Source organism: Durio zibethinus, chromosome 6 (assembly GCF_047325235.1).
Source record: "Durio zibethinus cultivar Kanyao isolate XHJ-2024 chromosome 6, ASM4732523v1, whole genome shotgun sequence".
In the NCBI taxonomy this organism is placed as follows: domain Eukaryota; kingdom Viridiplantae; phylum Streptophyta; class Magnoliopsida; order Malvales; family Malvaceae; genus Durio; species Durio zibethinus.
The window spans coordinates 35,137,304-35,153,817 of NC_143167.1; the positions used below are offsets into that span (position 1 = coordinate 35,137,304).

General features: G+C 30.3%; 1 protein-coding gene and 1 pseudogene across 1 annotated transcript; one reads left to right on the forward strand and one right to left on the reverse strand.

Annotated features, from left to right (window-relative positions):
• The first annotated feature begins 3,578 nt into the window (after nucleotides 1-3,578).
• Nucleotides 3,579-4,279, forward strand: LOC149518623 (uncharacterized; annotated as a pseudogene).
• Nucleotides 4,280-6,067: 1,788 nt separating this feature from the next.
• LOC111285076 (trihelix transcription factor ENAP2) lies at nucleotides 6,068-7,506 on the reverse strand. The gene has a single exon (XM_022874311.2). The coding sequence runs from the start codon at nucleotides 7,275-7,277 to the stop codon at nucleotides 6,213-6,215; it is 1,065 nt and encodes a 354-aa protein (XP_022730046.1). The 5' UTR covers nucleotides 7,278-7,506; the 3' UTR covers nucleotides 6,068-6,212.
• Nucleotides 7,507-16,514: the final 9,008 nt, after the last annotated feature.

The following is a 16,514-nucleotide window of genomic DNA, read 5'->3' on the forward strand; positions in this document are numbered from 1 at the left end:
AACTAACCACTACATTTGACTACTTGTGAGCCCTTATAGAAAACACTCACATTCTTTTTTGGCCTTTGTTTATGGCCATTTGTTTTCACATAATTTTCTAACAAGATTTCAATTGCAAAAATAAAATTTAGAGAAAACATTCTTTTTGCATTCGAAATGGCTTTTTATTCATAAGTACAATTAATGGTGTGTAACCTAGAAATTGCCTTTTATCATTTCATCGACAATAATTCAATGACCTAATGGTTTCTGCCAAGATTGTTGACGAAATAATGCATCATTTTTCTAACTGCTTAAACAAATTTACCACATCTATCTCAACATGTCATAAAACTTTAGGAAAGATTACCATATCATATATGGCTAAGGCAAATACATTCAATCCCTGGTTATCATTTGGATGTTTTGTAATGAAATCATGAAGAAACTCCTAAGGAATACCCTTATATGCTCTTTTTTCTTGGATATGCAAATATATAACTTCCTTGTTAACTTTCAAAATATGAGCTAATTTCTTGCGATACCTAGGTTTTTGTTTTTTCACATAAATTATGTCTAAATGTTAGAGATGCATACTTACCAAAATTGAATACTCTTCTATGGTTGGCACCATATCCACTTCATTAAAGATAAAACAACGATAAGAAGGGTCTCAAAACTGCACCATTGCCTTTATAAGTGAACTCTTCACTTTTACTAACAAAAGGTGTGCAATATGGCCAAATTTCTGATAGAAGGCTTGTTGTCTTAATGAGTTCATGTTTTTTTGTTTGGCTGTTAAATCTTATAAATTATTTTATGTAAAGAGCAATCAAACTTCTTTAGGTAGTGTAGAAACATAGTCAGATGGTAAATGATCTCCTTCCTTCTATTGGATATTCTCTGATTCAATTTTTGACTTGTTAGGTGACTCGCATTTGGCACACATGAATGAAGTACAAACTAGACATTCTGTAAGTTCTATGAAAGCTTTTTGTTAAGATATCTTTAGGGCAACTATGTTATGTAGTCTATATGCATGTTTTATGAATTTAAAAAAAAAGAAAAATAAAGAAAGAAAATGGTTAGTAAAAGCAATATAAGAAATAAAAGGAAACATGTTAGCACAGAATATAATAATATGATCCTAAACTTTAGGTCAATTCTAAAAGGTAAATGAGACATGGCTCTATCTATAGGTTAATATGATAAGGTTAACTATATGTGTTTTTGGTTAATTTTAGAAGTTCCCAAATTGTTCCTAACATTATTGTCCATCACAAACTAGTAAGGCATCCCAACCCTCACCCATTATAGGTTACAAATGGAAAAGGCTCAATTTGAGTGAGAGTATTTTATTAGCCTATGCAGAGACATGAAATTTCACGAAAGCATAGGTACTTTACTCTCTTCTAAGGGATGGAGTTCGGGTGTAGAGCTCATATTATGTATATGCACATGAATGAAAATATATAACATGAAAGTAAAACATAAGGAGCAAAACTAAAGTTTGTAAATTTATTAAAGTAGGCTTGGATAATATGAAATCACTTACCAGCCTAACTCTCTATCCCTAGTGGAGTTACCAAACTATCAAAATGTATAGATTTATAAATCTATAGCTAAACTTAATTTTAAGAATCGACACCAATATTTTTTTAAGGTATGATTGATCACCTAACTGAATATGTACCTTTTTAAAAAGAAATCCCAAGCTTAACTTAGATATCTTTAAAAGGAAGATTTTATGTCTATGAAATCAAGACTAGATCTAGGAGTATAGTTACGTGTGAGAAAGATTATAGCACCTTCACAACGCCCATCAAATGATGGTACTAGTTTGATTTCATATTATCCAAGTCTTAAAATGAGTTTGTAATTTACCTAGTAAATTTAATATTGGAAATTGTTCTTAAAATTATTCAAATCGTTTGATAGAAATTTAAAACAATTCTTTCACCTCAAGAGTATTAATGGAAACTTGTGCTTTACTCTGAAGATGATTTGTCATTGAATTTATTAACATATTTTTTAAGAAAGTAATTTTTTAAAATCAATCAATAAAATCTTTCAATCGTTTGGTAAGATTTTATATAAATGCATATCTCCTAATTATTTGACGAGATTTTTGTTGAAAATCTTTTTATGAAATTTTTTAAAAACATATTGTCATTAAATCCTCTAATAGTTTGGTAAGATTTAACGAAAATTTGAATCCTTCAATCGTTTGGTAAGATTTTATATCAATGCATATCCCACAATCATTCGGTAGGATTTTTGTTAAAAATCTTTTTATGAAATTTTTAAAAGCACATTGTCATTAAATCCTCTAATAGTTTAGTAAGATTTAATGAAAAATTAAATCTTCCTATCATTTGGTAGGATTGAAAATTTATTTTTCAAAAATTTATTATGAAATTCTCTAATCATTTGATAAAATTCACAATTTAAAATTTTTAAACCCATAAAAATCCTCTAATAATTTAGTAGAATTCATGAATTTTTTTTTAAAAATATTTTTTAAAAATATCAATAAATAAATAAAAACAAATAATAAAATTAAAAATATACAAAAAATTAAAAATAATTGAAACTTAATATAAATAACATAAGATAAAAATAAAAAATAAAATAAAACAAAAAAAAACAAAAAAAAAGGTTCGGCTCAGCTCGACTCAAAGAAAACTTGATTGCAGAAACATTGGTCAACTGGAGTGGCTTGTTATTATGGCTCGACTTGACTTGAGTTTCGATTGCCAGAAGCAGGTCATAGATTAAAGCACTATGGATCGGATCAAGTAAGTGAAAAATGCGTGGATCCTAAGCTTATTTAACCTCTAAAATGCTACCATTTAAGCTTGAGTATATAAGGTCAACTTTTTTTTCTTCAAAATTTTCCTATCCACTCTCTCTTTTCCTTCTTTTTTCTCTGCTTTCTCTCTCTAGTAGAGGATGAATCTTCAAAAAACATCAGTTGAATTCGTTAAAAACTAAAAAAATCTCATCAAAATATGTGTTTGTGCTAGAAAAGTTGTTAGAAAAGATGAATTTCATCGAAAAAATTTTGTCAGAATCAAAAAAGTTTTCAAACAATTCCAAGAAAACAAAAAAAAAACTTGTCAAAATTCCCACGCAAACCCTTTATTTTCTAAAACCCTCCAGCAACAACTGATCAAAGCTTTCCAATTCCAAAAAAAGTTTTTACTAGAAACATTAATTAAATTTTTTTTTTTTTGTGAGCTCTTTGTTTTTTTGTTTTTTGCTTTGTATCCGCTCTATGCCTTTTTCTGTGATGATTGGAAGCAATTTATAGGATAGTTTCCCGATTCAATTGGTGTTGTGATAAAAATCTAAGTTCTTCAAAGAAAATCCACTTTATCACCAAAAATTAGGCTTTTCCCAAAAAAAAAAAAAAATCTTTTCCCAATTAACTTCTTTATTAAAACATGGATCATCTTTAATCATACTCAATCTACAACTTTGCCAGCCATTTAATTTTTCTTCAATTATCCTTTTTTTAAAATTATTTTTTAATTTTAAAAAAATCAAACCAAATTCTATAAAATCAACCCCGGGTGTCTACATACTATTTCCCCTAAATACCTTCCTCAACTATAACAATCACAGAACATTTATTTGGACATCGCCTGCCCAATTTACTATCCAAAACAGTTGCTTATACCATCATTTGCTTCCCTTCCTCCATGACCTTCTCTCTTCTTGGAAGAGCTGCCACTATCTAAGCAGTTTCAGACAGTTACAATGGAATAAATCTTGATGGAAGAAGGCTATTCATGAGAAGCGGTTTGGCTTGGATTGTGCTTCTCCACACAAGATTTTGGGAGCTCCTTATCATACTAGGCCTCTTTGGAGGTTTGGTGGTTGGTTTAGCAGTAGCACCAAAGATACTGTGGAGGTTAGGAATCTTCCCAAAAGCATTAGGATTCTTGGGTTCCTAGGCATACCTTTCTGTGTGAATTTTGCACATCTAATGGTCGTGGGAAACTTGGCAAACGTTATATCAGTATTGGAGAGTGAATGTTATGGACTTGATTCACTATGGAAAGCTAAAATGCTTATTGAAGGAAGACGACAAGCAGCCTTGGTTATGTCTTCGTTGAGTAACATGGGGTTTAGGCCAGTTGAGTGTTTATTCGAATTGAGAATGTGCAGGGGCATCTGTATGTGGGAAATACCTGTCTTGATATCAATATACTCTTTGGTGCTTGTTTTTGAAACAATCATGATTAAGGGAATCTTGAGAAAAAAATCTTCTGATTAAGGGAATTTCTTTAAATGGGCATTCTGGAAGTACCGCCCTCAGGCCAAAGAGATCTGGTTAGTCATCACTGATCCAAGAAAACGCAAATTTTCCTTCTTGGGTGTTGAGAGGCAAATTTATTTGTCTTCTATGTTGCTCAAGCTATCAATAGTAGATAAATGCAATCCTCATAATTTAAAGCACCTCTGCAATTGATACCTATTTCGGAAGGATCAAATAACGCTTCAAACGTGCATTTGGTCGTTCCAAAGATTAAATTCACGATGAATTAAATATTCCCTAACATTATGGAAGGATCTCAAACCCACATGGTCATTTCTATTCACAGATGCATTGGAGACCACAAAAATTCACCAGTGTGCCTCCAATCTGCCAAAAACAACCTTCCAATACCACCATGCTTTTTTCTGCAGCTTGCCAATGAACGCTTCATCATAGCTTAGGAATGACCAAAATTGGGAGCATGAACACTCCATCATAGCATGCCAATGTACAAGCTAACATATCTTCGTTTGAATGACAATAGTTAAGTAGGAAGTCATTAAATCTGTCTGACAACTCAAAAACAAATTAGCAAATGAAATTTGAGCCAAAAAAATGGAAAGCCAAGGATAATCTATGTTCATTTGCTTGACCTGAAACCTTCAAAGGAGCCATTTTAAAGCTGTCAAAATGCGCCCAATAAATTCAAATGGCAGCATACGAAGATGACAAAAGTTGGGACTAATAGAACATACATTTATTAGATTCTAAATACAAATCAACCATTAAGACTGAAATCTTCAATTTCCATAAGTCATCTCAGCAAGCAGCCAGCACAAGGTCCTCTGTCAAGCGCACTTGTTGGAGGTTCAGATGAATGTCCTTTACAAAACTTGAAAAGCAGAGGATAGGATATATCCAAAAGGTTAAAAAGGGGAATTTCTTTTCTTTTCTGTTAATAGCGCAATGTTTATAATATCAGAAAATTAACCAGGACATAAAACTTATTATGAGAATTCCATAATTTAGTAAAAAAAAAAAAACATATCTTTTATATGGGCCTTAAAAAATTTTCCTCCGAGATTCAATTCTGAAAACAACAAAAAGATGGTCCACAACCATGAATTAAGACATCATAGAAGAGATTATGATGGATTCTATATCACCAAACTGCAAACATGATAAGCAAATTGCAGCAGTTGAGAACCAGTAATAACGGAACCATCATGCAAAGCATATCCGAAATTTAGAGAGAGAGAGAGAGAAAAAAAAAAAAAAAACCAAGTTGAATCCCGCCAAATGTTCGTGAGAAAAAGAATGCACATCACCAAGCACCACATTACATTGTGAAATTTTAAGAAATACTGGTCCATTTTATACGAAGAGGAAAAAGAAAGGATAAGGATTCAAGGCGAGACGTACTATTTTTACCTCTGTTACTATTAATATAAGCTACCCATTCATTTCAATTTCAACTTGATTTTACTGTCTGCACACTTAATATATAAATTAAGATTTAGAGGCATGATGTGTATTGCACCTCTATCACCTATCAATAAAAGGTAGGCATTTGGCTTAAACACAACTCTGTTTTATATTGCCTAAATGACTACTCTTTTCTGCAAATTCCATCACAGGTTATTGTATAGTGATTAGTAATGAAGTGCAGCCTGACCAGCTTAGGTTGAATCCAATGATCCAATCAACAACTTGAGTTCCCAACAAAGAAAAACCACAACAGAACCATCATTATTTCTAGCTATTAGCAACAAATGCTATGAATCTTTCCTATTTTGGTATTTGTCCTCTGGAAACACTAACATATCAAGATAAACTGATAATTAACAAATAAAAACATGAGAAACAAATGAAACAAGGTCTCCAACATTAAATGGTCCATAATTATAGAAAGCAATTTGACATGTCAACTATAGGAAAAAATATACACAATAAGCACACACCAAGAAACTTATTGGCTGATATTCTCTGTGGAATTGTCATCATTCTCATCATCGTCATCCCTCTCCCCCTTATCAGCATAATCCTCTTCCTTCATTTTTGCAATCTCTGCTTGTGCCCTCTCCAAAATCTGCTTCTTCTGCTCCTCCAATTCCTTCTGAAAATCCATCCTCATCTTCTCCAACTCCTTCGTATGCTCCCTCTTACTACTCTCAATCTTTTCATATATCTTTCCAAACCTTTGCACTGAATCCGCCAACATCCTCATTGAATGCAAATCGTTCCCTTCCCCTCCCATTCTCGACCCTCCAACTTCCACTTCTTCATCATCCTCCTCCATCTCTGACTCCGTAGGACTATCCCTCATCTCATCAAAACCATTAGACCTATCCAAATAAACCTGCGGATTCATAAAAACAAACTCCCCCGAATCCACTCCACAAGCCAACCCTGACTCTTTTTGCCTAAACGACGAAGAACCCAACCCCATTAACATCTCCATTTTCCTGAAAAACACCCATTTACTCGAATTCAACCCCATTTTTTCAGCTTTCGGCTTCTCTTTCTTAAACTTCCTCTTCAACCCATCGATCATTCGCCTACATTGCCCTTCATTTTTCCCACTTTTCAAAGCATCACTAACTTTCTCAGCTACATCAACCCAATCTTCACCCCTCAAACTCCTCCTTCCCAATTGCAAAAACCTATTTCCCCAAACTTCTAACAAAACATAAATTTCTTGCTGGGTCCAATCATAGGTACTTTTGAAGCTAGCTCTACGATCGGGCGTGATTTGATAGCAGGGAACTGAAGTTCTCAACTTTTGCCGTTTTGGGTATCTTTCAAAACGCTCGCTTTCATTAATACGATGGTAATAAACATCTGGATCATCGTTGTTATCGCCCTCCACGTTGTCGTTTTCTTCTTCCATTTCTTCTTCTTCATCGACCACTTCTTCTGGTCCGTAACTATATACATGGCGAGTTCTAATAGAACGAGGGTATTGAGGATGGCGATTAAAACTAAAAGAGTAGGGCTTGGTTGGGTATCTTGAATCGTCTTCAATATCATCCATTTCCCTTTTAGGGTTTCTTATTGATAGAGGTTTTGGTTTTGGGAAATTTGATTGGTTTGATATTGGAGGTTTAAGGTAATTAAAAGGCAAGAAAATTGAGCTTCCAAGGTTAGAACGAGCCCTAAATTGAAACTTCTAGGGTTTGGATTGGGAAACTTTCGGGTTGAACTTCCCCATCCTTTTCCTTCCTTTTCCTATTATTCCTCGTCTCCTTGTCGGATCGACCCAAACTCCGAAGAATGTTGACAAGGAAGTGGGGTCCATTTTAAGTGGATATGAGGTCGGGCCACTTATTGCCGAGCTGACAATGATTTTTTTACTGTAGTTTTTTAGGTCAAATTTTACAATAGATACCTGTACTTTAGTTAAATGATAAAATTAATCTATTTACTTTAATATGTTTAAATTCAATTCATATATTTTAAAAAATTATTAAATTTAGTCAAACTATTAACAATTAAAAATTTTTTGCTAAAATTAATGATATGATATTTTGATTTTTCTTACTTAACGTTTTCATTTACATTGTTGTTAATTTTACTAACATGTCATATTTACATGATAAAAAAATGATGATGTGGCACATACTTTTTTGTCACATAAACTTTTCTTAAATTATATAATTTATCTCTATATTTTAGTTAAATGGTAAAATTAATCTTTTTATCTTATGTATGTTGAAATTTGATATTTATATATCAATTAATTATTAAATTTAAAATTTGACCTAAAATAATAAAATAAAACTAAAATAAAATATAAAAAAAAAATTTCAATACAAATAAGTTGAGTTGTAATAAAATTAATGCATAGGTCCATATGTTAGTTACACCAAACCCATATTTTAAAACGACGTTGTTTTAATCTATTATAAAAATAAAAATTATTTTTTAATTTCTCTCTTTTCCTTTTTCTTTCATCCTCATTTTCTTTTTATTTCTCTCTCTAAGTCTTATTCAACAAACTCATATGTCAATGAAATTTTTAGAAATCAATTATCGAAAAATTCAACGATCATAAAAAATTTTTTTTTCTAAAAACTCAAAACTACCAATACCTAGAAATTGGCCACCAATGCCAACATTTTATATCATCGTTTAAAGCAAAACTAAACATAATATCCTAAAAATTTTAAATTTGAAAACTCTAGAAAAGAATTTCTAAAACAAAAAGTTACTTTTAATTGTTTTTGTTGATTGTCTTTATTTTTGCTATGCTAATTTACTTAATGCTATTGAATTCTTAAAATTTCTCTAAATGAATCTTTCAAAAAGTTTTCGTACTTTCTTTGTTTTTCAATTTTTGATTTTTTTTATTTTTACTTTGAAGTCTTAGCTTTCACCAATTGAACAATAAAAATAAATAAATAAATAATAAAACATTTTTAGGCTTTTAAATTTGGGCTTAAAATCTAATTTCACAATTAAAACCCAATTGATCTAAAGCTACTTTAAAACTTAATATTAAGAAGAAATTCAAAACTCATTTAATATCAAAATAATTTTCGGACAAAATGAGATCTTCACAATTACTTTTATTGTTGATTATGTATCTAGGTTTGATGGATTTGTTGATTATAGGTTTCTTGATCTAACTTTTATGTTTTTGTCATTTTTTAAAATTTTATTTATTATCTATTTTTTTATATTTCAAAAATATTTGAAAATAAAAATTAACAAATAAATAAAAATATATAATTCAGTTTATGTTGGATTTATAATCTAATTTGAGGTTAACAAAATTTATTAAATCAAATCCAATTAATAGTTAAAATATCTAAAAAAATTATCTAAATATGAAAAAATATATCATTATCTAATTAATAATTTATTTTTTATGTGTTATTTTAGGTCAAGTCTTAAATTCGATAATTAATTGATGTATAATGATCAAATTTAAACACACGTTAAGGTAAAAGAACTAATTCTACTATTTAATCAAAGTACAAAGAAGAGTCGTACAATTTGAAAAAAATTAGAGTGAAAAAATGAAAACATGTCAAAAATTTTTGCCATATTATCATTTTGATCACGTGAATTTGACATGTTAATAAAGTCAACGACTACGTAAGTAAAAATATCACGTTAGAAACATTAGAATGTCACATTATCAATTTTGATAGAAAAAGTTTGAACCAATAATAAATTGACAAATTCGATAATTAATTGAAGTATAAGGATTCAATTTAAACACACTAAAATAGAGTGACTAATTTCATCATTTGACTAAAGTATGAAAATCTAGAGTGCAATTAAAATTTTTTTTTATCTATTTAAAAATCAATGATAAATTTTACCATTTGGATATGTAACTTCCTTCCAATATATTTTACCTTTGATGGGATCAAGATAAGGTAATGACCCTGTTTTATGATTTTACTTATTCACTTTGTCATGTTAACAAAGTTATGCTTAAGTATGGGGATGGTTACATCATTTTCAGCATTTTTGTCCTCAAAAACATTGTCATAACGTCTAGATCCAGGGACCTATCGTTAGATATTGACTTGAGGAGTCGTCACCAATCTTTTTGTTTAGGTACAATTGACCACCTGACTGAATCTGTCCATTTTTAAAGAAAAATCTTAAGTTTGACTTAGGTATCTTTAAAAGGTAGATTCAATGTCTGCGAAATCAGAACTAAGTCTAGAAGTACGATTACGTGTAAAAAAGATTATAACACCTCTACAACGCCCATCGAAAGATGGTACTAGCTCGATTTCATGTTATCTATTAAGTCTTAAAAATTTTATCAAGTAATTAATTATTGAAAATTATTCTTAATTGACTATAATATTTTTGGTAAAAAATTAAAAAAATTGTCTTACCTCAAGAGTACACAAGAAAACTATTGTTTCTCTTACAGAGGCTTCGTCGTTAGATTGTTTAACATAAAAAAAATTCAAGAAAAGAAAAAAAAGAGTAATGCTTCCACCTTTTATGGGAATCTCTTTTATTATTTTGTTTTATTTTAAAAGGATTCATGCTTTTATACAAGAAAAATTGATACTTTCAACTTTTTCTGAAAATACCTTTTATTGAAATTTTATCTTCAAGGAAAATTGATACTTTCAACTTCTCCTCGAAAATATTTTTGAAATTTTTATTTTCAAGGAAAATTGATACTTTTAACTTTTTCTCAAAAATATTTTTTGATATATTTTTATTTTTAAGAAAAATTGATACTTTTAAATTTTCCTCAAAAATATTTTTTTGAAACATTTTTCTTTATTCATTTATCATTTTTATTCATTCAAAAAAAATTGATAAATAATGAATAAAATGAAAAAAATAAAAAAAGGATACCCAAAACAATTCGTGGCTCGACTCCGAAAAATCACCATGGCTCAGCTTTACACCCAAGAAACGGCTCGGTTTGGAGCTCAAATGGCACGGACTTAGACTAGGATAGAGGATCGAGTTGAGCGATCGAATTGAGTCACCCAGTGTTTGATGCGCGGATCCTTGAAACGGGTAAAAAAGAACCCATTTTTTTAGCTAAAATGACACCATTTTATCAAAGCTATAAAAGCCTTTTTTAGACTTTCTCTTCATTTTACGAGTGCTTTTTCTTTCTCTTTCTTTAAAATTTCTACTCGGTCTCTCTCTCTAAAAAGGGCGAAGGTTGGTTGGAAACCTCACAACTTTCTAGATTCCGATGAAATGCCACCATCGTCGCTATCTCTAGTCATCGTCGACCACCATATCGATGATCGTTCGAGCCCAAATTTCGGTTAAAAAATCATTTTGGCCTCCTCTTTCACATGGTGTAATTAGTTTACCATGAAAACATCTATAATTTCGTAGATCAAGTTTTAGAAAACATGGACTCAAATGCTTTCCGACGCTGATGCTCCCCGACGTGTTCCTCTTTTCCTAGGTTGTCTTGTCGATGACTTGGAAACCCCAAAACCCCTTGTGAGAGTAACTACCCGAAACCTAGAGAAGGCTTCTTCATTTTTAATTTTTCTTTCGATTTCTAACCTTACCTTTTTAGCTTGGCATTGGCCAGGGGTTATTGTGAATGGCTAAAAGTTTGTTGGAGATTTGATGAGCGTAACGACTGGTTTTAGGTGCGATTAGATATGACTAGCCTACGATATGGGCAGTGGTTTAGCCTCGCTCGAGGTACGGGCATTGGTTCAATGAGGCGAGTGTCATAATATATAAATCTAAAAATCTATTGCTAGACTTTAACTTAAGGAGTGACCATTAATCTTTTTTATTTATGTGCGATTGACCACCTAACCGAATCTGTCCTTTTAAAAAAAAAAATCTTAAGTTTGGCTTAGGTATCTTTAAATGGTAGATTCAATGTCTGCGAAACCAAAACTAGATTCGAGAGTACGATTACGTGTGAGAAAGATTATAGCACCCTCACAACGTCTATTGAAAGATGGTACTAATTCAATTTCGTGTTATCCATTAAGCTTTAAAAATTTTACCAAGTAATTAATTATTAAAAATTATTCTTAATTGACTCCAATACTTTTGACAGAAAATTAAGAAAATTCTCTCACCTCAAGAGTATACAAGAAAACTATTGCTTCTCTTGCAGAGGCTCTATCGTCGAATTATTTAATATAAAATAAAATCCAAGAAAAGAAAATGATGAAAAGAAAAAAAGAATGATGAATTAACTTTTGATATAAATCTTTTTTTTTATGAAAACTCATGCTTTTATACGAAAAAAATTGATACATTCAACTTTTCCTCAAAAATGCTTTTTCTTTAACATTTTATTTTTAAGAAAAATTGATGCTTTCAACCTTTCCTTAAAAACGTTTTTTGAAAATTTTATTTTCAAAGAAAATTGATACTTTCAACTTTTTCTTAAAAATATTTTTAAAAAAAAATTTTTTTCTCAAGAAAAATTGATACTTTCAACTTTTCCTTATAAATATATTTTTTTAATTTTATTTTCAAGAAAAATTGATGCTTTCAATTTTTTTCTTAAAAATATATTTTTTAAAATTGTATTTTTCAGAAAAATTGATACTTTCAACTTTTCCTTAAAAATATATTGTTTAAAAATTTTATTTTATATTTGTTCTATTCTTTTTTAAATTTATTCATGCAAAAATATTCTTAAAAATAAATAATCATATAAATAAATAAATACAAAAAAAAATCAAAACGGCTCGGTTGGAGAGTTGGCGCGGCTCGGCTATAGACATAGAAAACTGCTCGAAGGCTCAGTTCGGAGAGAAATCGGCTCGGGGAAAAAGGTTTACGGAGTCGGTTGAAACGGGTCATACTACGAGTCAGAAACGGGCTGACGCTAAGGTCAGGTGGCCCACTAGAAAATGTGCGAATCCTGGTCCTTTTTTAATTTGGAAAATGACACCATTTCACGCCTATATAAAAGCCAAAATCTTTTTTTTTTTCAGATTCTTTTTCTTCCCCTCTCTCTCTTCTTTCTCATTTTTTGTCCCTCTCTCTCTAAAGTTAAAAATTTGGGTTGAATTTTCGTCGAGAACTGGAAAATTGATCGAAAAGTCACCTGAAACTTCAAGTTCGTTAGAAAATTTTACTGAAATTTAAAAAATTTCCAAAAAATTTCCAGAAAAAAAATGCCAAAAGTTTCGAAAAAAATCTTAAAAATTCTATGATTGCTTTTGGCTCTCCTAAACTTTTTTTTTTGCTTCTATTTTCTGTATTTTTGTGTGTATGTTTTTATAGGTATTGATAAAAAAAAATTTAATTAATGTTGATTCCTTCTTTGATTGGGATTCAAGATTATCAATCTTTAAATCCAATCCAACCCTACCACCTCATAATTCACGGTAACTTTTTTTTTAATCATTATCTCTTAAATTTTAAAAAAATAAAATTTAGAATAATAAACCAATAAAAATAAAAATAAAAAATTGGGCCAATCTAGCCCATTTGGATCAAATTTGAGCTAAGCCCAATGGACTTAAGCCCGAATCAATTAGGGTGTCTACAACTATCTCTCTTTATGTATTTTTTATGCAACAAGAATTGTACAAAGACGTAAACACCCTGCATATGATCATCCCAACACATTCATCTTTTTGTTTTTTTTATTTTTTTTATTTTTTGAAAAAAATAACAAAGCTCATCTAAATAGAGGCTCAATAACTTTGAAAAATAAAATGCTCTTCTAAGTAAAGGCAACCACAACTTGGAAAAATAAAATGCTCCTCTAAATAGAGGCAACCACAATTTTGAAAAAAATAAAATGCTTCTTTAAACAGAGGCAACCACTACTTTGAAAAATAAAATGCTCATCTAAACAAAGGCAACCATAACTTTGAAAAAATAAAATGCTTATTGACAATCATGTCCAAATGAGTCATAGATCAGATCTGATAAAATTTGTAATGAGAACTCACAAATTCACAATTTGAGCTAAAAAATCATAGGTTCAGATTTGCAAGAACCTTTCAGCTTTACAAGAATTCACTGAAATTTGATTCTCAAAATTTCAGTTTCACTAGAATTTAATTTATAAAATTTCAGATGTGCAAGAATTCAGATTTGCATTTACAACTTGCAAGACTCGCATCCAACATTTAAACATTCTCATTTGAACTTTAGAGATTCACATCTAAAAGTTCAAAGCTTCTCATTCGAGCTCAAAGATTTACATTTGACAAATCTGAGGGTTTCACATCTCAAAAATTCTCGTTTGAAATTCAAATATTCTCATTTGAAATTCAAAAATTCGCATTTGAGAACTCAAAATTCTTATTAAAAGATTCACAATTTCTTTTTCAAGAGACTTAAAATTTTGAATGTCATGATCCATGATGCAAATGCTTCCTTAATGACGTAAATGCAATAATCTAGATTTTTACAATACCATATTTTTAACCATGATTCAAATGTCTACTGCATAATACAAATGCATATCCAAACCAAAGTTTCAAACAATCTCTAAACAACAATGCAAACATAATGCATGTAATGTGGATGTCAATGTCATGAAATTCTAATCAAAAGCTGGTAATATGGTTTTCAAGACCCCACTATCTCACGTTTTCTCCTTGATTAGCTTCTTAACACTTTGAAACAAGTTTCATCAACTGATCATCATTATTTTCATCACTTGATCACTATTCATGAGCTTCTCAGCACTAACAATTCCAGAATAAGTTTCATCTATTGCCTTACAACAATGCAAACATAATGCATGTAATATCAATGTCAATGTCATGAAATTCTAATCAAAAGGTGGTAATATGATTCTCAAGACCCCACCATCTCACGTTTTCTCTTTGATTAGCTTCTTAACACTTTGAAACAAGTTTCATCAATTGATCATCATTATTTTCATCACTTGATCACCATTTATAGGCTTCTCAGCACTAACAATTCCAGAACAAGTTTCGTCTATTGTCCTATATCATTTAATCACTAACAATTCCAGAATAAGTTTCGTCCATTGCCCTATATCATTTAAGCATAACTTATAGGCCCCTCAGTACTAGTCATATTAGAATAAATTCTTTCCCCTGTTACTTGGTCACCAATTATAGGCTTCTCAAATCATCCTTTTTTAGGTTTTTATGCACATTATCATTTATTCATCATCATTTCAAATCATGATAAATATCATGCACTCATACATTTTCTCGATTTATTCTAGAGATGCAACAATAAGAGACCATAAGGTGAATTACGGGAAAGGTAATCAATGAAGAATAAATTTGGTACAAAATAAATAGGGAAAGGAACAAATTAGATGTATGTCATTAGAATAAATGGTATATCTAAACAATGAATATTTAGACAATTCTAAACATTAATCTAGGATTCTTTTTCAAAATCTCATTCCATTAACTGTCGAAATCATTTTGAGCTTATCAAACTTTGCCTTAGTTTCAAGAGATCTTCAAATACCTCGATCCTTCATATGCTAGAACTGTCTATCAAACTTTTAGCTTAAATATTTTTTCTACCCAAGTCGTACTTTCGAGTTTTCAATTTGAGTCTTCCTATTCTCTCATTTTCATTTTTCTTATTTTTCATTCTTTTTCTTTTTTTTTTCTTTCTTTCATTCTTTCACCCATTATTGATATCTCTTTCACATCAATCTATAGAGCAACAAAGCATAATTCTGTCATTCTATCACGAGTATGCCTCAGCCTAATATATGATCATTCAATTTAAGCACTCACATTTGATCCAAATAAACTTTTAAGGATTATAATGTAGGTCATGGTGAGGGGTCATGAAAGAAATGGATAAAATAGGCTCAAAACATGTGTTTAAAGGGTTTAAAACCAAAGAATAATTTATTATCATTTGAAACAACTTGGCATTTTGCCCCTTTCCACTTTATTTCACTACTTTTTTCCATTGTCTATCTATTCCTCACAAAATGATTCTCATTACTTTACCCTAACTTGTTTGTGGCATTTTTTTTCTTTATTTCTTTTATTTTACTTTTTTTTCATTTTTTTTAGACCTTTTACGATATTTTACCTCTTTTTTTTAAAAAAAATGCCCTCTAGTGTGGAGGGTGATCCTTAGTCAGGGTTCTTTAGAAAAAAATTATAATAGGCTCAAAGGGGTAGCAATTAATGATTTTTGGAATGGTAAAAGAAAGATAGCCATTTTTTATCTTAAATGGGAATTTTTTTTTCTTGAAGATCATTTATTAAACAAACTCATGGATCTTTGTAATAGACTATTCATCTTTATGACATATCTATTTCACATATACTAGTAGCTAGCTTTTTTTGCTCAAATAATCTTCTCAGATTAATGTGAATGAGTTATTAAATCCTAGAATTATTGTTATCATTGTCTAAACATTCATCATTTAAAATCTGAGAATGGAAATGAAAAGTTATGAAAAGGTGACAAAGAATGGAATAGTGGTCGAATGAAAAAGAAAATGTAATAAAATGCATTAAGTTACCTTTTATCAAAATAATAACAAATGAAGTCCTATTGCATAAAAGAAATCCTAACATTACTCTAAAAGAAATCCTAAAATAATAAACAACTTCTAATCAGCCTTAATATCCTTCTCCAAAATTATGCCCCTATGCAATAAAGTGAATGATCTTTATTGATATCTTCCCCCAGATTCATTGTAACTCTCTAGGCCCTTTTGGATCAATGTGTTCTTGATTCTCACTTAGAGCATTGACATTGTGATTAGGCAATGGATTGCCACTAACATTAGGTGTTGTTGTTCTTTCTTGATCAAAACTTACCATCCCATCTTTGATTAACCGTTGCACCTTATGTTTTAAAGCAA

Bases quoted from the DNA above. Each gene is read 5' to 3' on its own strand.
- LOC111285076 (XM_022874311.2), bottom strand. From the start codon at position 7,277: ATGGATGATATTGAAGACGATTCAAGATACCCAACCAAGCCCTACTCT.